The sequence below is a fragment of the Trichomycterus rosablanca genome, chromosome 19 (assembly GCF_030014385.1).
Source record: "Trichomycterus rosablanca isolate fTriRos1 chromosome 19, fTriRos1.hap1, whole genome shotgun sequence".
Lineage (NCBI taxonomy): Eukaryota > Metazoa > Chordata > Actinopteri > Siluriformes > Trichomycteridae > Trichomycterus > Trichomycterus rosablanca.
The window spans coordinates 13,122,100-13,147,981 of NC_086006.1; the positions used below are offsets into that span (position 1 = coordinate 13,122,100).

The following is a 25,882-nucleotide window of genomic DNA, read 5'->3' on the forward strand; positions in this document are numbered from 1 at the left end:
TTTCAAAAAATCATCGCTGGTAAAGTCAGGTGGTATATAGGATTCAGTTTTATTGACATTTTTAATTAGTTTGGACACCAATCTCGAAAAGGAATCTAGGATTATTCTTTTTTTTCTCTATTAGGGAAGAATAATATAAAGATTTAGCTTTCATGAGTGCATGTTTACACTCAGTTAGAGCATCTTTCCATGCTATCTTATACACTTCCAGTGTAGTGTGCCGCCACTTGCGTTCTAATTTTCATGCTGCTTGTTTAAGCGCACGTGTGGTCATTGTACCATGGAGCAAGCTTTTTCTCCCTAATCAATTTACTTTTGAGTGGGGCTACCTGCTTCTGGATTGCAGTTCTCAAAGTAGCGATTATGTTGTCTGCCGTCTCCTTCTCCATTTTCCCTTTCTTTTTCAGTGGAGATTTAGTAGGTGGTTGAAAGATGTCAGTTTTGCGTTTAGAAGATGTAGAGCAAGTTGCCATCGAGATTGATTTAATTGGATAGTCTATTAAACTACGTGCAGTCTTAAAATTGAGATTTTGTTTTGGAAAGAGCTCAAAACAGTCCTCACCTACACTGTAAAAAAATGGTTACTTGGTAAAAAAATTATGGCAACAAAGTGACACGTAATACAATTGAGTAGATTTTAATTTCTTAAGCTTTAAGTAAAATCTACTGAATAGGTCAACTAAAATTAGACAAAAAAATTAAGTAGATGTTAGTAAAAGAAACAGGTAAAATGTGTTGAATTCAGCAATAGAATGGCTTGTTTGAGTTAACATAGTTAAAAATATTTAGTAAATAGAAATCAATTTCACAAGGAAAGTGTATAAACATTTAGTAAGATTCTGATAAAAATTAATTTAGATTTACTCAAATATTTAGGAGGAATTAATTTAAATATAATAAATATCTAGAAAAACTGATCCATGTTTAAACATTTTTATAGTAAAATTTGATTTATATTTATTAATATTCTGAGTTAAATTTAATTAAGTTTATTAAATGTCTGGATAAAGATGGTTTGGATTCATTAAATTAAATAATTATTTAAACCAAATTTAGCAAACTGTTACATAACTGAACACATTTACATTGCAATTCCTTTTTATCCTACCTAAATTGTGTAAATTTAAGTTTTAATTGGTATCACATGACTAAATGTTTTCACTAACTTTATACCCAATAATATCTCTTCTTTGTGGCAAGATTTATTTTTTTTATAACAGATTGCCATGCATAAAACAAATCTTTTTTTAAGTGACAATCTATTAGTCATCCATGTTAATAAAGGTTTGATCATAGTGCTTAAATTGTTAACTTTTTTTCTACCTGACAGACTACGTACAGTGCTGGCCAAAAGTATTGGCACCCCTGCAATTCTGTCAGATAATACTCAATTTCTTCCAGAAAATGATTGCAATCACAAATGCTTTGGTATTAATATCTTCATTTATTTTGCTTGCAATGAAAAAACACAAAAGAGAATGAAAAAAAAGTCAAATCAATTATCATTTTACACAAAACTCCAAAAATGGGCCGGACAAAAGTATTGGCACCCTCAGCCTAATACTTGGTAGCACAACCTTTAGACAAAATAACTGCGAACAACCACTTCCGGTAACCATCAATGAGTGTCTTACAATGCCCTGCTGGAATTTTAGACCATTCTTCTTTGGCAAACTGCTCCAGGTCCCTGAGATTTGAAGGGTGCCTTCTCCAAACTGCCATTTTGAGATCTCTCCACAGGTGTTCTATGGGATTCAGGTCTGGACTCATTGCTGGCCACTTTAGAAGTCTCCAGTGCTTTCTCTCAAACCATTTTCTAGTGCTTTTTGAAGTGTGTTTTGGGTCATTGTCCTGCTGGAAGACCCATGACCTCTGAGGGAGACCCAGCTTTCTCACACTGGGCCCTACATTATGCTGCAAAATTTGTTGGTAGTCTTCAGACTTCATAATGCCATGCACACGGTCAAGCAGTCCAGTGCCAGAGGCAGCAAAGCAACCCCAAAACATCAGGGAACCTCCGCCATGTTTGACTGTAGGGACCGTGTTCTTTTCTTTGAAGGCCTCGTTTTTTTTCCTGTAAACTCTATGTTGATGCCTTTTCCCAAAAAGCTCTACTTTTGTCTCATCTGACCAGAGAACATTCTTCCAAAACGTTTTTGTCTTTCTCAGGTAAGTTTTGGCAAACTCCAGCCTGGCTTTTTTATGTCTCTGGGTCAGAAGTGGGGTCTTCCTGGGTATCCTACCATAGAGTCCCTTTTCATTCAGACGCCGACGGATAGTACGGGTTGACACTGTTGTACCCTCGGACTGCAGGGCAGCTTGAACTTGTTTGGATGTTAGTCGAGGTTCTTTATCCACCATCCGCACAATCTTTCGTTGAAATCTCTCGTCAATTTTTCTTTTCCGTCCACATCTAGGGAGGTTAGCCACAGTGCCATGGGCTTTAAACTTCTTGATGACACTGCGCACGGTAGACACAGGAACATTCAGGTCTTTGGAGATGGACTTGTAGCCTTGAGATTGCCCATGCTTCCTCACAATTTTGCTTCTCAAGTCCTCAGACAGTTCTTTGGTCTTCTTTCTTTTCTCCATGCTCAATGTGGTACACACAAGGACACAGGACAGAGGTTGAGTCAACTTTAATCCATTTTAACTGGCTGCAAGTGTGATTTAGTTATTGCCACCACCTGTTATGTGCCACAGGTAAGTAACAGGTGCTGTTAATTACACAAATTAGAGAAGCATCACATGATTTTTCAAAGGGTGCCAATACTTTTGTCCACCCCCTTTTTTATGTTTGGTGTGGAATTATATCCAATTTGGCTTTTTGACAATTCTTTTTGTGGTTTTCCATTGAAGACAAATTAAATGAACATTTTAATATCAAAGCATTTGTAATTGCAATCATTTTCTGGAAGAAATTGAGTATTATCTGACAGAATTGCAGGGGTGCCAATACTTTTGGCCAGCACTGTATATGCTCTTTTGTAATTAAAAAAAGACAGTAAAAAAGTGCCAAAACTGCATGAAGAACCTACGATCTCTGTCCATCAACTACTGGCATTACAGACACACTGGGGCATTTAATAACAACAATGACAAATGCAAAACTTTTTCTATTTTTATATTAACACTTTTATTTATTACATGCACCAACAAACATTGCAATGTGTTCTTCTAAAAGACAAGTGCAACTACACTGATCAGCCACAACATTAAAACCACCTCCTTGGTTCTACACTCACTGTCCATTTGATCAGCTCCACTTACCATATAGAAGCACTTTGTAGTTCTACAATTACTGACTGTAGTCCATCCATTTCTCTACATACATTTATAGCCTGCTTTCACCCTGTTCTTCAATGGTCAGAACCCCCACAGGACCACTACAGAGCAGGTATTATTCAGGTGGTGGATGATTCTCAGCACTGCAGTGACACTGACATGGTGGTGGTGTGTTAGTGTGTGTTGTGCATGGTGGTTGTGTGTAGTGTGTATGAGTGGATCAGACACAGCAGCACTGCAGGAGTTTTTAAATACCATGTCCACTCACTGTCCACTCTATTAGACACTCCTACCTAGTTGGTCCACCTTGTAGATGTAAAGTCAGAGACGATCGCTCATCTATTGCTGCTGTTGGAGTTGGTCATCTTCTAGACCTTCATCAGTGGTCACAGGACGCTGCCCACGGGGCGCTGTTGGCTGGATATTTTTGGTTGGTGGATGATTCTCAGTCCAGCAGTGACAGTGAGGTGTTTAAAACCTCCATCAGTGCTGCTGTGTCTGATCCACTCATACCAGCACAATACACACTAACACTTACACACCCTTGCAAAATTACCCAGAGCAGGAAGAAAACCAATGTTGTCAGGTCCTGCTGACATTTCATTTATGATTTTGTAGATTTTTATCCTTTCTTCAGCAAGGTTCTGTGTCTCCATCATTGTCCTGAAACAGCAAGAATAAAAACATTATGTACCTCAGACTGTAAAGACAAAGGTTTGGACTATGAAACTGTTTGAACAAAAAAACATGTATATTTGCTGTAGTAAAATAAAATAAAAAAAATCCTTAAGGGAAAACAAAAACAGATTTTACACACAAACAGTACAGGAATTACACAGAAAAAAATAGTAGCAGTAGTGGAAGAGGTTTGGAACAATCAGGACTCTTCTTAGAGCTGGCTGCCCCCTAAGCAACCTAAGCAATCAGGGAGAAGGGTCTTGATAATACAAGTAAGCAGACATTTTTTGTAGCCTTTACCAGATCTGTGCCTTCACACTTTATTTTAGAACAAGGCATCTACATAACATAATGTGAAAAAAGTAAAAGAGTCTGAAGACTTTCCAAATGTATTGTAGTTATTACTGATTGTGTAATTCGACCTTCCCATTAGGTAGGTTAAGGAAAGGTGAAAGAGAGATCACTTTTTTAGCATGTGCTTCAACTTACATTATACTCTTTTAAGAGGTGATCTATAAAATCCCCAAGATACACCATCAAACATCGAATGACAACTTCTCTTGACATGTCGATGATAGGATTGCTTGAAGCCTGAAATTACAAAAAATTATAATTATCCATTGGCTCTGCACTGATACTTTATGTTGAGTGGTTCTTTATAGATGAAATAAATGCTCATTAGACTCTTAGTCACATATCAACAACATATCAATAATGTAGCAGCATTGAAGCACCAGTAGATGATCAAGAGACTTTTAATTAACTGCATAAATATAATTCACTTTATTTGGAGTCCAAGTTTAGATCTGTAGCTGTTCACCTGAGAAATCACTGATCCTGTAACAGGCCTGATATCACTGACTTAATGTCAACATGATGAAATTCAAGTAAATGGAAAATTAGGTATGGTGAATTATGTTCAAACTGTGCATCACACAATTTTGTATATAAATAATATGCAATCAGTTGTTGCTTTAATTTTAAATTCAGGTTGAAAATCACCAAAATCTTTTTTCTAACTCATCTAAATTTGTAAACTAACTGTGTACAAACTTTTACACATATAATGTACATGAAATCTCTATCTCTGCATATTTTGTAGTGTGTGACACATACCTGTCTGATAAACTGAGATTTCAAAGATTCTTCATGCACCTGAAAAAATTGCTTTAAATCAATCAGACAGCTTCATATTTTACACTCATAATACATTTGTAGAACCTAAACAAACTCTAAAATATTACATTTGCTTGTCCACATGTACAGAAAATCTGAGGACTACACAAAACAACATATTTTTAAACCGTCATTCAGGAAAATATTTCAACAATTTTGGAAAGCTCAGCAGACACATTACAGTCAGGGAAATTAGTCAGCAACCCAAGCACCTATGCCGGCAACAAGCATATCAGCAAAATGCCAGTTGTTTTCCCTCCATGACAAAAACAGCATTTTCAAATCTTCATTTAAGGAGCTAAAACTAAAACACATTAGTGTGGACGTAACCTAACACTTCTCTGTCAGTTCATTGTTGTGCTCTAATTTACAGACTTTAAAGCAGCGTTTATAATGCAGAGGTCTTCAAGTCTAAAACTTGAATCCATATTCCAGTCCTGCAATTTGAATTCGTTTTTCTGTTGGAGTATTCTTTCAAATATTAGTTGTAGCCCATGCTGACACGAGCTAAGTGTGCTTAGTTTGCATACTCAAAATGGCTGCCTAAGCAAGCTGTCATCCTGGTACTTTTCGATTAATACTATGTATTCAGACACACTACCCACTCATACATATTGCTTTCATGTAATGTTTAGTATGGAAGTATGCGATTTCAGACGCAGCCCTCGTGTCAGCATGAGCTACAACTACTAGATGAAAGCATACTCTTGACAGAAAAAAAATAAAAAAATAAATCACCTAACTGTCCTGTTGTGGTCTCACTGTATTGTGAATAGAGATATAAGCAGTGGCGGCTGGTGCTAAAAAATTTGAGGGGGGCGCAAACAAAACAACAAATTAAAAACAAAACAATAATAAAAAAACAAGCCTTTAAAAGTAGCACTATTTGAACATGAATTTTGCCATTTTTTCCTTTTTTTCTTTAAGTGAACGCCTTGTGAAAGCGTTTTTTTGTAAAGACAAGACTGAATTATCTCTCATTTTGGAAGAAATGCTGCTCCAATCTGCAACTAACTGTTTAACGTGAACCGAGCTGAGGAGCCGCAGCTGAATGAATCAGTTAATGAGTCGACTCGGGGATTGTCCAATCACACGGCGTTTAAAAAAAATAAGCCAGTAGTGACACACTTCTAATAAGAGTGGGTTGATACGGGGCGCAGAGAGCTGCGCCCCTGTGGAAAATTTAAAACAACCAATTAAAGAGCAGCCTCAGACCACGTGCTTGCCAAAAGTTCGTGCACGTACATAGACACTCGTTAGACCGGCGCCCCGCGCATGGGACGTGTGCACGATGTAAACAATTAAATACAAATATTTATTTATTTTAAAAATGCTATCATGACCATTAGACAAACAGTTAATTAGACCATTAGATAAACAGACTAATTAATTTCATAACTATTTTGCAGTATATAATTTGCTTGTTTTAACATCTTAATAATTTTAAGGGGGGCGGCGCCCCTGCACGGGAGGAGCTTGTCAATGATCTCAAGGGAGCTGGGAGCAGAGAAATGCTGGATATGACCCCAAGAACACCATCCCCACCGGGCATTTCTCTGCCTCCAAACACGGCGAGTGGAGTTGATGCCAAAGAGCTCAATTTTGGTCTCATCTGACCATATCACATTCTCCCAAGCTTTCTCTGAATCATTCAGGTGTTCATTGGCAAACTTCAGACGGGCCTGTACATGAGCCTTCTTGAGCAAAGGGACTTTGCGGGCACTGCAGGATCTCAATCCATTACGGCGAAGTGTGTTACTAATGGTTTTCTTGGTGACTGTGCTCCCAGCTCCCTTGAGATCATTGACAAGCTCCTCCCGTGTAATTCTGGGCTGACCTCACCTTTCTCAGAATCATTCTTACCCCACGAGGCGAGATCTTGCATGGAGCTCCAGAGCGAGGGCGATTGACTGTGATCTTGTATTTCTTTCATTTTCGAATTATCGCACCAACAGTGGTCTCTTTCTCACCAAGCTTCTTGCTGATGGCCTTGTAGCCCATTCCAGCCTTGTGCAGGTCTACAATCTTGTCCCTGACATCCTTTGATAGCTCTTTGGTCTTGCCCATGGTGGTCGAGAGATTTGAATGGAAGAAACTGATTCTGTGACAGGTGTCTTTTATACAGGGACAGGACTAATTTGTGTGCCTCATGGGCACATAACCGGTCTGTGGGGGTCAGAATTCTTGCTGGTTGGTAAGGGATGAAATACTTATTTAATGTTTTAAGTCTTTGTAAGGGGAAAATAAGTATTTGATCCCCTGCTGATTTTGTAAGTTTACCCCCTTACAAAGACTTGAACAGTCTATAATTTTTATGGAAGGTTTATTTTAACAGAGAGAGACAGAATATCAACAAAAAATCCAGAAAAAAAACATTAAATAAAAGTTATAAATTAATTTGTATTTAATTAAGGGAAAGAAGTATTTGATCCCCTACCAACCAGCAAGAATTCTGACCCCCATAGAAGGGTTATGTGCACAAAAGGAACACAAATTAGTCCTGTCCCTGTATAAAAGACACCTGTCACCTGTCTTTCGTTCAAATCTCTCGACCACCATGGGCAAGACCAAAGAGCTATCAAAGGACGTCAGGGACAAGATTGTAGACCTGCACAAGGCTGGAATGGGCTACAAGACCATCAGCAAGAAGCTTGGTGAGAAAGAGACCACTGTTGGCACGATCATTCGAAAATGGAAGAAATACAAAATCACAGTCAATCACCCTCGCTCTGGAGCTCCATGCAAGATCTCACCTCGTGGGGTAAGAATGATTCTGAGAAAGGTGAGGTCAGTCCAGAATTACACGGGAGGAGCTTGTCAATGATCTCAAGGGAGCTGGGAGCACAGTCACCAAGAAAACCATTAGTAACACACTTCGCTGTAATGGATTGAGATCCTGCAGTGCCGGAAAAGTCCCTCTGCTCAAGAAGGCTCATGTACAGGCCCGTCTGAAGTTTGCCAATGAACACCTGAATGATTCAGAGAAAGCTTGGGAGAATGTGATATGGTCAGATGATACCAAAATTGAGCTCTTTGGCATCAACTCCACTCTCCGTGTTTGGAGGCAGAGAAATGCCCAGTGGGGATGGTGTTCTTGGGGTCATATCCAGCATTTCTCTGCTCCCAGCTCCCTTGAGATCATTGACAAGTGGACCCTGCTCTTTTAAAACGCTGGATGATCTTGGCCACTGTGCTGCAGCTCAGTTTCAGGGTGTTGGCAATCTTCTTGTAGCCTTGGCCATCTTCATGTAGCGCAACAATTCGTCTTTTAAGATCCTCAGAGAGTTCTTTGCCATGAGGTGCCATGTTGGAACTTTCAGTGACCAGTATGAGAGAGTGTGAGAGCTGTACTACTAAATTGAACACACCTGCTCCCTATGCACACCTGAGACCTAGTAACACTAACAAATCACATGACATTTTGGAGGGAAAATGACAAGCAGTGCTCAATTTGGACATTTAGGGGTGTAGTCTCTTAGGGGTGTACTCACTTTTGTTGCCGGTGGTTTAGACATTAATGGCTGTATATTGAGTTATTTTGAGGGAAGAATAAATTTACACTGTTATATAAGCTGCACACAGACTACTTTTCATTGTGTCAAAGTGTCATTTTGTCAGTGTTGTCCCATGAAAAGATATACTTAAATATCTGCAGAAATGTGAGGGGTGTACTCTCTTTTGTGATACACTGTATATATACTGTATATATATAGAGAGAGAGAGAGAGAGAGAGAGACGGTTGGAGTCAACTTGTTCGTGACGTCACGTGTTTCGCGAATTTCTGTTCTTAATCCGAAATTTGTTTGTACCTTAAGTTGAAAAAGATCGTTCTTTACAATGAGCTGCGGCAACAGAGAGCTGGCGGAAGATGAGGGCGGTGCACTTGTGTGACTTTAGACCATCGTTTCCTTGACGAATTAAAACTGCTGCTAAGAATGACTAAAGACTTATCTAATGCTTCAGTGAGACGTGGTTAAACAACGCAATTCCCGACGCTGCGGTGGAGATTCCCAGCTTATCACTGCACAGACCGCCAACCTGTTCTCAGTCAGAAAACTAAAGGCGGAGGAGTGTGTTTTTATATTAACCATGGATGGTGCAGGGACTTGACTGTTTTGGCCAGGACATGCTCTCCTTGACTTTATAAAGACCTAGAAACTCTTACTATTAGCTGTAAACCATTCTACTCACCCCGTGAATTAAATTTTTCAACTTAAACTTTTTTTAAGACCACAAATAACTTATCTTCATGATATTTGCATCAGGTGATGCAGAACAAGAGCAATAAAAATGATCAAGGACTCCACCTATCCCTGCTTGCTAAGCCTTCTGCTATTAGGCAAGCACTTTGGCAGCCTAATTAATAAAATGAGAGGCTCAGAAGGAGCTTCTTTCCCCAGGACTCATTAACACAGACATGCTGACCACATCAATTTTATACACATCATTCTTTGGACTGATGTGGCTGTTCTGCTGTCATTTGCACATGCACTTTCATATTCCGTTGTATATTTAAGTTTTGCACACTGATCAGATTTATTTTATTGTACTGTACTGATTCGTTAAATTTTCTTTCCCATTATGTGTTTCTTACCTATTTGTCTTTTTATTTTAGAAATTTCTAAGGAATATCTAAGGAATTGGGCCTCATTGTACATTTCACTGTGGGTTATATACTGTATGAAGCTGTGTTTGTCAAAATATATATAAAGAATCTCTGGAAAAGACACAAATGAACTGTGGTATAAGCAATACCATCTAAAACAATTTCTGTTTAAAATCTGAATCAAAGAAACTTTACAGGACATTCATTACTCCCTAGGCTTTACAATGTCTTTTTATATATTTCACAGTTGTGTCATTTCTCTATTTGTATGAACTGTTCAGGAAATCTGGTCTTAAATGCATGCTATAATCATAAAACAAAGATTTTAGGCAAAGAATTTGTAAATATTTTATAAAAGATTTTATAAATGTACACCATGCCACACTTTCATTATGGATGTTTGTCCTAATATTTCCTTTGTCCGCCTGTGTAGGAAATGTGAAAAGGGGTGGAATTCCACCCAGGACACCCTCACCAATAAGCAAACACTTAAAATTCAGTGCACAATATAACAAATAATAATAACAAACAATAATAATAACAAATAATAATAAAATAATAATAATAAAAAAAAAAAAATATATTAAAAAAAAATATATATATATATATACACACACACACACACACACATATATATATATATATATATACAGTATATATATATATATATATATATATATATATATATATATATATATATATATACAGTGTATCACAAAAGTGAGTACACCCCTCACATTTCTGCAGATATTTAAGTATATCTTTTCATGGGACAACACTGACAAAATGACACTTTGACACAATGAAAAGTAGTCTGTGTGCAGCTTATATAACAGTGTAAATTTATTCTTCCCTCAAAATAACTCAATATACAGCCATTAATGTCTAAACCACCGGCAACAAAAGTGAGTACACCCCTTAGTGAAAGTTCCTGAAGTGTCAATATTTTGTGTGGCCACCATTATTTCCCAGAACTGCCTTAACTCTCCTGGGCATGGAGTTTACCAGAGCTTCACAGGTTGCCACTGGAATGCTTTTCCACTCCTCCATGACGACATCACGGAGCTGGCGGATATTCGAGGCTTTGCGCTCCTCCACCTTCCGCTTGAGGATGCCCCAAAGATGTTCTATTGGGTTTAGGTCTGGAAACATGCTTGGCCAGTCCATCACCTTTACCCTCAGCCTCTTCAATAAAGCAGTGGTCGTCTTAGAGGTGTGTTTGGGGTCATTATCATGCTGGAACACTGCCCTGCGACCCAGTTTCCGGAGGGAGGGGATCATGCTCTGCTTCAGTATTTCACAGTACATATTGGAGTTCATGTGTCCCTCAATGAAATGTAACTTCCCAACACCTGCTGCACTCATGCAGCCCCAGACCATGGCATTCCCACCACCATGCTTGACTGTAGGCATGACACACTTATCTTTGTACTCCTCACCTGATTGCCGCCACACATGCTTGAGACCATCTGAACCAAACAAATTAATCTTGGTCTCATCAGACCATAGGACATGGTTCCAGTAATCCATGTCCTTTGTTGACATGTCTTCAGCAAACTGTTTGCGGGCTTTCTTGTGTAGAGACTTCAGAAGAGGCTTCCTTCTGGGGTGACAGCCATGCAGACCAATTTGATGTAGTGTGCGGCGTATGGTCTGAGCACTGACAGGCTGATCCCCCACCTTTTCAATCTCTGCAGCAATGCTGACAGCACTCCTGCGCCTATCTTTCAAAGACAGCAGTTGGATGTGACGCTGAGCACGTGCACTCAGCTTCTTTGGACGACCAACGCGAAGTCTGTTCTGAGTGGACCCTGCTCTTTTAAAACGCTGGATGATCTTGGCCACTGTGCTGCAGCTCAGTTTCAGGGTGTTGGCAAATCTTCTTGTAGCCTTGGCCATCTTCATGTAGCGCAACAATTCGTCTTTTGAGATCCTCAGAGAGTTCTTTGCCATGAGGTGCCATGTTGGAACTTTCAGTGACCAGTATGAGAGAGTGTGAGAGCTGTACTACTAAATTGAACACACCTGCTCCCTATGCACACCTGAGACCTAGTAACACTAACAAGTCACATGACATTTTGGAGGGAAAATGACAAGCAGTGCTCAATTTGGACATTTAGGGGTGTAGTCTCTTAGGGGTGTATTTACTTTTGTTGCCGGTGGTTTAGACATTAATGGCTGTATATTGAGTTATTTTAAGGGAAGAATAAATTTACACTGTTATATAAGCTGCACACAGACTACTTTTCATTGTGTCAAAGTGTCATTTTGTCAGTGTTGTCCCATGAAAAGATATACTTAAATATCTGCAGAAATGTGAGGGGTGTACTCACTTTTGTGATACACTGTATATATATACAGTGTATCACAAAAGTGAGTACACCCCTCACATTTCTGCAAATATTTTATTATATCTTTTCATGGGACAACACTATAGAAATAAAACTTGGATATAACTTAGAGTAGTCAGTGTACAGCTTGTATAGCAGTGTAGATTTACTGTCTTCTGAAAATAACTCAACACACAGCCATTAATGTCTAAATGGCTGGCAACATAAGTGAGTACACCCCACAGTGAACATGTCCAAATTGTGCCCAAAGTGTCAATATTTTGTGTGACCACCATTATTATCCAGCACTGCCTTAACCCTCCTGGGCATGGAATTCACCAGAGCTGCACAGGTTGCTACTGGAATCCTCTTCCACTCCTCCATGATGACATCACGGAGCTGGTGGATGTTAGACACCTTGAACTCCTCCACCTTCCACTTGAGGATGTGCCACAGGTGCTCAATTGGGTTTAGTCCATCACCTTTACCTTCAGCTTCCTCAGCAAGGCAGTTGTCATCTTGGAGGTTGTGTTTGGGGTCGTTATCCTGTTGGAAAACTGCCATGAGGCCCAGTTTTCAAAGGGAGGGGATCATGCTCTGTTTCAGAATGTCACAGTACATGTTGGAATTCATGTTTCCCTCAATGAACTGCAGCTCCCCAGTGCCAGCAACACTCATGCAGCCCAAGACCATGATGCTACCACCACCATGCTTGACTGTAGGCAAGATACAGTTGTCTTGGTACTTCTCACCAGGGCGCCGCCACACATGCTGGACACCATCTGAGCCAAACAAGTTTATCTTGGTCTCGTCAGACCACAGGGCATTCCAGTAATCCATGTTCTTGGACTGCTTGTCTTCAGCAAACTGTTTGCTGGCTTTCTTGTGCGTCAGCTTCCTTCTGGGATGACGACCATGCAGACCGAGTTGATGCAGTGTGCGGTGTATGGTCTGAGCACTGACAGGCTGACCTCCCACGTCTTCAACCTCTGCAGCAATGCTGGCAGCACTCATGTGTCTATTATTTAAAGCCAACCTCTGGATATGACGCCGAACACGTGGACTCAACTTCTTTGGTCGACCCTGGCGAAGCCTGTTCCGAGTGGAACCTGTCCTGGAAAACCGCTGTATGACCTTGGCCACCATGACTCAGTTTCAGGGTGTTAGCAATCTTCTTATAGCCCAGGCCATCTTTGTGGAGAGCAACAATTCTATTTCTCACATCCTCAGAGAGTTCTTTGCCATGAGGTGCCATGTTGAATATCCAGTGGCCAGTATGAGAGAATTGTACCCAAAACACCAAATTTAACAGCCCTGCTCCCCATTTACACCTGGGACCTTGACACATGACACCAGGGAGGGACAACGACACATTTGGGCACAATTTGGACATGTTCACTGTGGGGTGTACTCACTTATGTTGCCAGCTATTTAGACATTAATGGCTGTGTGTTGAGTTATTTTCAGAAGACAGTAAATCTACACTGCTATACAAGTTGTACACTGACTACTCTAAGTTATATCCAAGTTTCATGTCTATAGTGTTGTCCCATGAAAAGATATAATGAAATATTTGCAGAAATGTGAGGGGTGTACTCACTTTTGTGATACACTGTATATATATATATATATATATATATATATATATATATATATATATTAGAGCTGTCGTTAATCACGTTAATTAACGCGATTAACGCGTTAAAATTGTAATCGCGATTAAAAAAATTAATCAAGATTAAAATTTTTAATCTAACTATTTTTATTTGGCATATACATGTGTGTCTCTGTGGTAATTATCTGTATTTCAGATGAATTAGGATGTAAAGCACATGAACTGTCCGATGATAAAGTACTTTTAGCGGTTTTCACTTTTTTTACGTGTTGAAAAGATGAATTAAATCACGCAAGCTTTGTAACGAGTATCTCCATTGGCTGCATTAGCGCTGTCTATCAAAACCGCGTAGCTCCGCCTCCTCCCCCTCCGGTAAAAAGTAAAACTCTGCGTGATGTTTCATCTCTACAGGTCATTCAGGTTATTCTATCACGTGGTTATAAACATGATTTATATTTGTGATGTTTGTAGTTTTCTAAAAACACATTCGTATCTGATATTTATATGGACTAAGCGTTTACATGGACTGTTTTAATTAACACTTTTTTTTATATAGCTACAGTCAATTACTTATAGATAATGTCTGCTAACTTGACTGTTTCAGGTATTTATAGATGTTTAAATGGTAATTTAGAACAGTATTTCCCAGTATTCTTTCTGCACAAACACAGTATTAAAGGGTTTTCTTACTAGATCTATGAAATAATCATATCTGTGTTTTGATGCTTTATTGATGCCTTATATTAGTTCAAAACATTATGATTGGTGCACCTGTTTTCAGTGTCAGGGTCATGAACAGGAAAAGATCCTCACTTTTGTCAAATAATGTGCTTTCTACAATGAATTTAGATTTAATAATTCTATCATATTTTATGAATGTTTTATTGGTAAACACGTTCTTGCAATAACAATGTGCATAACTGTTCAAATTTTGCTTAATTATTAGTTTGCGATTAATTGAGATGAATACATATATATTTAGGGCTGTCACACGATTAAAAAATTTAATCGAGATTAATCTAGATTAATTTTGTTCTTTAATTGCGATTGATCTCGATTAAAATTTTTAATCGTGTGACAGCCCTAATATATATATATTGCCAAAAGTATTCACTTACCCATTCAAATCATTGAATTCTGGTGTTCCAATCACTTCCATGGCCACAGGTGTATAAAACCAAGCACCTAGGCATGCAGACTGCTTCTACAAACATTAGTGAAAGAATGGGTCTCTCTCAGGAGCTCAGTGAATTCCAGCATGGTACCGTGATAGAATGACACCTGTGTAACAAGTCCAGTCGTGAAATTTCCTCACTACTAAATATTTCACAGTCAACTGTCAGTGGTATTATAACAAAGTGGAAGTGACTGGGAACGACAGCAACTCAGCCACAAAGTGGTAGGCCACGTAAAATGACAGAGTGGGGTCAGCGGATGCTGAGGCGCATAGTGCGCAGAGATTGCCAACTTTCTGCAGTCAATCGCTACAGACCTCCAAACTTCATGTGGCCTTCAGATTATCTCAAGAACAGTGCATACAGAGCTTCATGGAATGGGTTTCCATAGCCGAGCAGCTACATCCAAGCCTTCATTATCAAGCGCAATGCAAAGCGTCGGATGCAGTGTTGTAAAGCACGCCGCCACTGGACTCTAGAGCAGTGGAGACGTGTTCTCTGGAGTGACGAATCACGCTTCTCCGTCTGGTAATCCGATGAACGAGTCTGGGTTTGGCGGTACTTGTCTGACTGCGTTGTGCCAAGTGTAAAGTTTGGTGGAGGGGGGATTATGGTGTGGGGTTGTTTTTCAGGAGTTGGGCACCACCCCTTAGTTCCAGTGAAAGGAACTCTTAATGCTTCAGTATACCAAGAGATTTTGGACAATTTCATGCTTCCCTTCATGTTACAACATGACTGCGCACCAGTGCACAAAGCAAGGTCCATAAAGACGTGGATGAGCTAAAGGGGACAAGGATGAGCTAAAGAGGGTGCAAGCAGAGCTCAAAATAAGGATTAAGGAGGCCAAGGACGAGTATAGGGCTAAGCTGGAGGCCAATTTGGAGAAAAACAATACTCGTGAGGTGTGGAGAGGCCTGAGAAACATCACAGGCTTTAATCAACGGAGCTCGGGAACATTAACATCCACTGAGGGCAGTCATGAATGGGCGAATGAGTTAAACCAGTTCTTTCTAAGGTTTGACAACGACTCCCCTTCTGCCCCATTGTCCATTGTCTCCAGCCATGTTGCACCTTAACACCCCAGCACAACAACAGCCATCATCATTCACAGCCCATACTCCACCTTACCGAACATTTACACCTCACCTGACATGAATGTTCCTTCCCCCAACCACACTCCGGACCAGTCAAGCGGCAGGGTACCAACTTTTACTGCTGACCAGGTGAAGAAAGAGCTGAAGAAACTCAAGCAGTGTAAAGCGGCTGGACCGGATGGCATTCAGCCTAAGGTGTTAAAACTATGTGCTGAGCAGCTGTGTGGAGTCCTTCAGCACATCTTCAACCTGAGCTGCAGCCTAGGAAAGGTCCCACTCGGGTGGAAAACTTCTTGTGTGGTTCCTGTCCCCAAGAAGAAGCAACCAGTGGCGCTAAATGACTACTGTCCTGTTGCTCTGACCTCCCACCTGATGAAGACACTGGAAAGACTGATGCTGGGCCACCTGAGATCACTGGTAGGAGCTGACCTGGACCCCCTGCAGTTTGCATATCAGGATGGCATTGGAGCGGATGATGCTGTTGTCTATCTGCTGGACAGAATGTACTCCCATCTGGATACTACAGACAGCACTGTGAGGATTATGTTTTTTGATTTCTCCAGTGCGTTCAACACCTTACAGCCTGTCTTACTTGGGGAGAAACTTCGGCAGATAAAGGTGGATGGGTCTATCATCTCATGGGTAATGGACCCATGACTGGTCGACCCCAGTTTGTGCGATTGCAGGGCTGTGTTTCAGACATGGTCATGTGCAGTACGGGGGCTCCCCAGGGGACTGTATTAGCACCGTTCCTGTTTAACATCTACACCTCAGATTTCAGATACAACTCTGGCACATGCCATCTGCAGAAATTCTCCGATGACACGGCCATCGTGGGGTGTATCAGGAATGGGCAGGAGGCTGAATACAGGAAGCTGGTTTCAGACTCTGTTGACTGGTGTACACTGAACAAACTGCAGCTCAACGTAAGTAAGACCAAGGAGATGGTGGTGGACTTCAGGAAACTCCCCTGTCACCAGTCACTATCAATGGAGCGGAAGTGGAGGTGGTTGACACAAGTACCTGGGTGTGCACTTGGACAATAAACTGGACTGGAGTTTTAACACCTGTGCAGTGTTCAAGAAAGGACAGAGTCGTTTGTACTTTCTCAGGAAACTGAGGTCCTTTGGAGTGTGCACTAAACTCCTATGGACATTCTACCAGTCTATTGTTGCTAGTGCCATATTCTATGCTGTTGTGTGCTGGGGCAACAGCATCAACAAAAGTGCAATAAACAAAATATGGAGATGGTGGTGGACTTCAGGAAACTCAGACCTTCTCTGTCACTAGTCACTATCAATGGAGCGGAAGTGGAGGTGGTTGACACTTACAAGTACCTGGGTGTGCACTTGGACAATAAACTGGGCTGGAGTTTTAACACCTGTGCAGTGTTCAAGAAAGGACAGAGTCGTATGTACTTTCTCAGGAAACAGGTCCTTTGGAATGTGCACTAAACTCCTATGGACATTCTACCAGTCTATTGTTGCTAGTGCCATATTCTATGCTGTTGTGTGCTAAATGAACTAAATGAACAAACTAATTAAGAAGGCTGGCTCTGTTGTAGGAGTCAAACTGGATTCTCTGGAAGAAGTGGCAGAAAAACGGACACTCAATAAGCTGCTTACCATTATGGACAATACATCACACCCCCTGCACACTACAGTGGAGAAACAGAGAAGCACGTTCAGTGGTAGACTGATACAGCTGCGCTGTTCTAAAGAGCGCAGTGTGAGATCTTTCCTTCCCACTGCAGTAAGACAATGTCTCTCCTTATTCATTTGTTTGTTTGTTTATTAGGATTTTAACGTCATGTTTTTACACTTTTTGGTTACATTCATGACAGGAACGGTAGTTACTTATACACAAGGTTAATCAGTTCACAAGGTTATATCGAACAGAGTCATGGACAATTTAGTATCTCCAATTCACCTCACTTGCATGTCTTTGGACTGTGGGAGGAAACCGGAGCACCCGGAGGAAACCCACGCAGACACGGGGAGAACATGCAAACTCCACACAGAAAGGACCCGGACCGCCCCACCTGGGGATCGAACCCAGGACCTTCTTGCTGTGAGGCGACAGTGTTACCCACTTAGCCACCGTGCCGCCCTCTCCTTATTCCAGGAACACTACGGATCTCCTGCCGCCCAAACAGTGTTGACTGATTTTTTTATTTCTGTGCAATATCTCTTTTAGTGCAATATATTTTTGTAAAATAATATAAAAAAATTACATATGCTGCTGTTTTTGCTCATGTCTTGTCTTTTGCCTATGCCCTGTTATGTCTAATTGTGTTGAATGTCTTCCCTTATGTCTTCCCTTGTGTTATTTGTAAAGTACTGTGACACTGCAATTTCCTTTGGGATCAATAAAGTGTTATCTTATCTCTTATCTTATCTTATGAGTGAGTTTGGTGTGGAAGAACTTGACTGGCCTGCACAGAGTCCTGACCTCAACCCGATAGAACACCTTTGGGATGAATTAGAGCGGAGACTGCAAGCCTGCAAGCCAGGCCTTCTCGTCCAACATCAGTGTCTGATCTCACAAATGCGCTTTTGGAAGAATGGTCAAAAATTCCCATAAACACACTCTTAAACCTAGTGGAAAGCCTTTCCAGAAGAGTTGAAGCTGTTATAGCTGCAAAGGGTGGGCCGACATCATATTAAACCCTATGGATTAAGAATGAGATGTCACTCAAGTTCATATGCGTGTGAAGGCAGACGAGCGAAAACTTTTGGCAATATAGTGTTATATATTTATATATAATTTTTAAAAATCAGAAAAAGTTGGGATGGCATGGAAAATGCAAATAATAAAAAAACACAGAGTTTCTTACATTTACTTTGACTTTGATTTCATTGCAGACAGGATGATCCTGAGATAGTTCATGTTTTGTCTGGTCAACTTCATTTCATTTATTAATAAACATCCATTCCTGCATTTCAGGCCTGCAACACATTCCAAATAAAGTTGGGACAGTAAAGCATTTACCACTTTGTAATGTTGCCATTCCTTTTCACCACACTTAAAAGACGTTTTGGCACAGAGAATACCAAGCGATTTAGTGTTTCAGGTTTTATTTTGTTCCATTCTTCCTGCAAACACGTCTTAAGATGTGCAACAGTATGGGGTCGTCGTTGTCGCATTTTTCATTTCAGAATTCTCCACACATTCTCTATTGAAGACAGGTCAAGACTGCAGGCAGGCCAGTCCAGTACCTGTACCCTCTTCTTACTCAGCAATGCCTTTGTAATGTGTGCAGCATGTGGTTTTGCATTGTCTTGTTGAAAAATGCATGGACGTCCCTGGAAAAGATGACGTCTTAAAGGCAGAATATGTTGCTTTAAGATCTCAATGTACTTTTCTGCATTAATGCTGCCATCACAGAAGTGTAAATTACCTTTGCCAAGGGCACTGACACAGCCCCATACCATGACAGACCCTGGCTTTTGGACTTGTTGCTGATAACAGTCTGGATGGTCCTTTTCGTCTTTGATCTGGAGCACAAGGTGTCAATTTTTTCCCCCAAAAGACCTGGAATGCTGATTCATTTGAACACAATACACGTTTCCACTGTGTGATGGTCCATCCTAGATGCCTCAGAGCCCAGAGAAGTCGACGCCGCTTCTGGACATGGTTAACATAAGGCTTAATTTTTTTTAAACAGTAAAGTTTTAAGTGGCATTTGTTCATGTAACTCTGTATTGTAGTGCTTGAAGCACTATTTGCCAAAGTAATCCCTTGCCCATGTGGTTATATCAGCTATTGTTGAGTGGCGGTTCTTGATGCAGTGCCGTCTGAGGGATCGAAGATCACAGGCGTTTAGCTTAAGCTTGCACCCTTGGCCTTTACGTGCTGAAATTCCTCCCGATTCCTTGATGAATTATTTAATGATATTATGCACTGTAGAGGGACAAATATGCAAATCCCTTCCAATCTTTTTTTGAGGTACACTGTTTTTAAACATTTAAATAATTTTGTCATACATTTGTTGACAAACTGGAGATCTTCGCTCATCAAAGACTCCTTTCCAAAGAGCCTTTCTTGGATGCTGCTTTGGTACCAAACCATGAGTACAGTCACCTGCTAACATAATCTGTTTGGAATCACATCATTATTTAATTTTTTCACCTCATTACTAGCCCTAAATTGCCCTCGTCCCAACTTTTTTTGGAATGTGTTGCAGGTCTATATAGAGATATATAAACAAAAAGTAATTGTAAGGAACACTGTATTTTTATTTTATTTGCATTTTCCATACTGTATCAACTTTTTCTGATTTGGAGTTGTATTTTAAAAACATGATTTGCGTCCTATTGAAGCCTACTGCTGTTGTATTAACTATGCTATGGCGGTATATGAAAAATCCATATTGTACTAGGAATCAAAGCTGGTATACCGAAATTACCATCATACCGCCCAGCACTAGCGCACAACTAAGATTATAAGGATGTTCTCCATGCATCCATAATTAGTTGCTCCCCTGCTGGTTCTAGACAGACTTCTGGCTCTCTTACCAGTTCCAGATGGTACCCTGGCTCCCTTGCCGGTTCCAGCTGTTTCCAGCCAGTCCACTGGCTCCCTTGGATGGCTCTTTAGAGGTTTCATTGCTGCCTCTAAACAGCTCTCCAGTGGTCTCGATACCACCTCCGAATGGTTCTCTAGATGTCTCGTCACTACCTCCAGTATCTTTGTGACCCCCCTGTCTGCTGAAACTGAAAAATGACTGTTTATGATGTTCCTACTAATGAAGAAGAATGCCTTTGTCAAATGTACATATACAGTGCCTTGCAAAAGTATTCAGCCCCCTTGAACTTTTCAACCTTTTGCCACATTTCAGGCTTCAAACATAACGATATGAAATTGTAATTTTTTGTGAAGAATCAACAACAAGTGGGACACAATCGTGAAGTGGAACGAAATTTATTGGATATTTTAAACTTTTTTTAGAAATAAAAAACTAAAAAGTGGGGCGTGCAATATTATTCAGCCCCTTTACTTTCAGTGCAGCAAACTCACTCCAGAAGTTCAGTGAGGATCTCTGAATGATCCAATGTTGACCTAAATGACTGATGGTGATAAATAGAATCCACCTGTGTGTAATCAAGTCTCCGTATAAATGCACCTGCTCTGTGACAGTCTCAGAGTTCTGTTTAAAGCGCAGAGAGCATCATGAAGACCAAGGAACACACCAGGCAGGTCCGAGATACTGTTGTGGAGAAGTTTAAAGCCGGATTTGGATACAAAAAGATTTCCCAAGCTTTAAACATCTCAAGGAGCACTGTGCAAGCGATCATATTGAAATGGAAGGAGTATCAGACCACTGCAAATCTACCAAGACCCGGCCGTCCCTCTAAACTTTCAGCTCAAACAAGGAGAAGACTGATCAGAGATGCAGCCAAGAGGCCCATGATCACTCTGAATGAACTGCAGAGATCTACAGCTGAGGTGGGAGACTCTGTCCATAGGACACAATCAGTCATACACTGCACAAATCTGGCCTTTATGGAAGAGTGGCAAGAAGAAAGCCATTTCTGAAAGATATCTATAAAAAGTCACCTGGGAGACACACCAAACATGTGGAAGAAGGTGCTCTGGTCAGATGAAACCAAAATCGAACTTTTTGGCCACAATGCAAAACGTTATGTTTGGCGTAAAAGCAACACAGCTCATCACCCTGAACACACCATCCCCACTGTCAAACATGGTGGTGGCAGCATCATGGTTTGGGCCTGCTTTTCTTCAGCAGGGACAGGGAAGATGGTTAAAATTGATGGGAAGATGGATGGAGCCAAATACAGGACCATTCTGGAAGAAAACCTGTTGCAGTCTGCAAAAGACCTGAGACTGGGACGGAGATTTATCTTCCAACAAGACAATGATCCAAAACATAAAGCAAAATCTACAATGGAATGGTTCACAAATAAACGTATCCAGGTGTTAGAATGGCCAAGTCAAAGTCCAGACCTGAATCCCATCGAGAATCTGTGGAAAGAGCTGAAAACTGCTGTTCACAAACGCTCTCCATCCAACCTCACTGAGCTCGAGCTGTTTTGCAAGGAAGAATGGGCAAAAATTTCTCTCTCGATGTGCAAAACTGATAGAGACATACCCCAAGCGACTTGCAGCTGTAATCGCAGCAAAAGGTGGCGCTACAAAGTATTAACGCAAGGGGGCTGAATAATATTGCACGCCCCACTTTTCAGTTTTTTATTTCTAAAAAAAGTTTAAAATATCCAATAAATTTCGTTCCACTTCACGATTGTGTCCCACTTGTTGTTGATTCTTCACAAAAAATTACAATTTCATATCGTTATGTTTGAAGCCTGAAATGTGGCAAAAGGTTGAAAAGTTTAAGGGGGCTGAATACTTTTGCAAGGCACTGTACACATGTACAATGAAATTCTTTTTTCACATATCCCAGCATGTTGTAAAGCTGGGATTAGAGCGCAGGGTCAGCCATTGTACAGCACCCCTGGAACAGTGAGGGCTAAAGGCTTTGCTCATGGGCCCAACAGTGGTTGCATAGCAAAGCCTGGATTTAAACCGACAATCTTCTGACTAATAGTCCAAACCTCTACCCACTAGGCTACCACTTTCCCAATGGGCACAGCACACAAGGGGCTGAGAGGATATGGTGCAACAGGAGATCAGAAATAAAATCCATTTAAGACCCCGTGGTTCCCAAGTGAGAACAGGTTTAAGAATTGAGGTAGGGATGTTGCTCGAGTTCCTGTGTCCAGTGCTGGTTCTAGCCTGTCCCCTGGCTCCCTTGCTGGTTCGGGGGGTCCTCTGGATCCCTAGCTGGTTCCGGGTGGTCCCTTGGCTGGTACAGCTGGTCCCTGCTGTCGCGTCAGGATGGCTCTCCAGAGATCTTGCTGCTGCCTCCAGACGGCTCTCAAGAGATCTTGCCGCTGCCTCCGGATGCACTCCAGAGGACTCATGGCCTTTTCTCACATGAACTCCTGTCACCGCCTCTGGATGGCTCACCTAAATCCTTGCTTCCACCTGTGGATGGCTCGGCCTTGCTTCCCTGTTCCATTGTGTATTCATGTCATGTTCTTAGTGTTCATTGATTTGTGTTCCTGTGTTATTTTTCTGTTATCTTCATTTCTTGTCATCTTTGTTAGTTCTGTGTTCTAGTTTTGTTTGTTTAATCTAAATCTAAATATGCTTTTAACCTCTGCACACTTGTCCTGCATCCCCTCCCTGTCTATTGTTACTTAATTTGCAATGTTTTAGCACAACCACGGTTAACAGGTGTATAACAATATCTAATAAAATGTTTGTTTTGATGAAAAACGAGTCATAGCAATGAACTGAGTTTAGAGTGGAAATAGTTCACTGCCGTTATAAAGTTCTTATTCCAATCCAGTGGTAAACTAAAATGACAACCCTGAGCCAGGCTCAAAACCAGTGCCCTACCCAATTAATGTTTTTGAGGCTAAATTAAATCATCATTATTGGTTCATTTTTCAGTATTAAACAAATCTTACATTTTTTTTATTGAGGAGTGGTCCAAAGTACCACTACAAGTGTCCATTAACCTTGTAAGACACTACATTATTCCTCCCAGAGGTTTTTCCCCTCCAAATCATAATTGTAAAAGTGCTAATAACTGTAAAAACAATGTTTTGAGAAAAAAAGTATAAAAATGTTTAAAAGCCTGTATGGCCTGCATAGCCATTTAAGCAAAAAATATTAATTTTTTTTGCTCATTTAAAAAAAGTGTTAGTAATTCTACAATTGACTGTTTATATTATGCTGTTTTACAATCATACACTTTGCATTTTGTTTCAGACGCAGAACAGAATATCAGAAAAATCCTGTGCATGCGAATCGGAGAAATGGGTATTTTTGTCTATATTAACTATATCTTATTCTAATATGAATCTGTGTAATACAAAACCTTGCATTAAAAAAGTCCCATTAATATTTTTGTATTTTTCATCATGTTTAGCAACTATACATAAACCATCTGATAAATTATTTTAATTTGAAGCTGTAAACTAAAGCTGTTTTTTGCTTAGGAAAAACAGGCATTGGAGAAGAGGGTTTCTAACATGGAAGGAGAGCTTAAGGTAGGAGACTGAAAAAGACAACATTAAAAGGACTAAGCTAGCAACACCAAAACCTGTTTTCTGCATATATTCTCAACATGTACTTTAGTTGCATATGATGCATCACAGTTCTTATTCAGTATTACAGCAATAGTAAAAGTGCAGTTCATATAAAAATATAAAGTCTTGTTCATATAAATAAACAATTATTTTTATTTGTTATTATGGTGTTATAGTTATGTGTTTGACTCCGGGTTAAGAAGAGTTAACTAAAAATTTACTAAAATTTAAACTAATAGTGGTTCATTGATGAGATACTGATACTGAAGGGCCAGAGGAACATTAACATATGTGGTGCATGAGAAAAACAAAACCTACTATTACAAGATAGGCGTGTCTGTTAAAGTGACCAATAATGTAGGTACATTGAATTAAAACCAGATATACCAACTCCAGATATGCTGCTGTATCTGCTACACACATACAAATACAACACAAACTAATACATCATAACTTATGAGTTATAAATCATGAGTCACACCAGTGCTAAGAATGGTCTACCACTTAAGTAATGTGGTACTATAGTGGTCCATTTTTATTGATGGATGGGAATAAGGAGAAGGCTCACAAATTTTGCATAGCAGCAGATGGGTGGTTGGCAAGTGTATATATTACAGCTGCTATATACCACTGTTCTTACATTTGTTAATTACTTTTTGACTGACAAAAAGGCAAAAAAGATCATGAACAAGAAGCACCTCAAAACTTCACTTACACAGAAAAGATGTGTTAATGGCTGTGACAATCTTGTACCAGTTGATTGTCACAATTAATTGTTTTAGATCTTTTTCATTTTAATACAAAAAATCCAATGCCAGTTTGTTTAAAGAAATGGCTGCCAGCTTGACACATGTGGAAAGAGAAACATTGCATACACACAAATTGGGAAAATGCAAAAGAAGGAAAAAATGGGGAAATTGTGCACTTTCACTCTTCACTACTGCGTGTTTACTAACCCTATTCTTGTTTAATAGACATCTAACTACCTCTTGCTGCTCAACGGTAAAACCATTTAAGTGTTTCACATTTTTAGTTTATGGATGCACCTTTAAGAAAGCATATTGGTGAAAAATACATCTATATGGTAGTTGATACCTGAAAATCTGAGTCCAAAGAAAGTTAAACTGACAACTGAGAGTGCCATGACAATTAAGGATAGTTCAAAAAACAATCAGTATAGTATTTACATATAATAAATTGATGACTGTGACCTTTTGTTTAACTGGTATGTATTTTCCTCACTGCCCCAGAAACCAGCCCCACTGAAGTTTCGCTGTGGCTACCAGCCTTGAGTCACTCCTTGGCTGAAATGGAAAAAAGGGGGTACATGGTGAGTGGTCCAAACCCCTGATGTTAACTTCTCATAACTACTCCACAAAAAGTCATGAATATGCTCACACTTTCCACTTCAATACACTCCTTATATTCCTTTCTCAATACACCTTCCTTTCTCAATTCCTTTCTGACACCAAGAATCTTTATAGTTTGTAACAGTTTTATAAGCTTCTAATGAATGGTTATTAATTTTAAATCACTGTGTTAAATTTTATTGTATTTCAACTTGTTTTATTTTTATTTGATTCCTACTTATATATACATCGTCATTAAAATTAGATAAAACAGAAAACACCAGGCTTAAAATAAATAAATATGGACAAATTTTATATGTGCTAAATTTTACTTAATCATTTTTCAGTGACACATGCCTGCATGAATCATAATCATACCTGTTTAAAACAGAGTTTCAATTTATGGAATATTTTAGGTTTGTAAGGTGCAAGGTTTTAGCATTAAAGTAAGGTA

General features: G+C 39.9%; 1 protein-coding gene across 1 annotated transcript in view; it reads left to right on the forward strand.

The window, feature by feature from the left end:
• LOC134333974 (protein phosphatase 1 regulatory subunit 12B) overlaps positions 1–25,589 on the forward strand; it is a 56,504-nt gene extending 30,915 nt beyond the window's left edge. Inside the window, exons 4-6 of the mRNA XM_063016147.1 lie at positions 23,760–23,810; positions 23,990–24,040; positions 25,330–25,589. Coding sequence (XP_062872217.1) covers positions 23,760–23,810; positions 23,990–24,040; positions 25,330–25,371 — 144 coding nt within the window. The 3' untranslated portion in view covers positions 25,372–25,589. The remainder of the gene's footprint in view (positions 1–23,759; positions 23,811–23,989; positions 24,041–25,329) is intronic.
• The last annotated feature ends 293 nt before the right edge of the window (positions 25,590–25,882 follow it).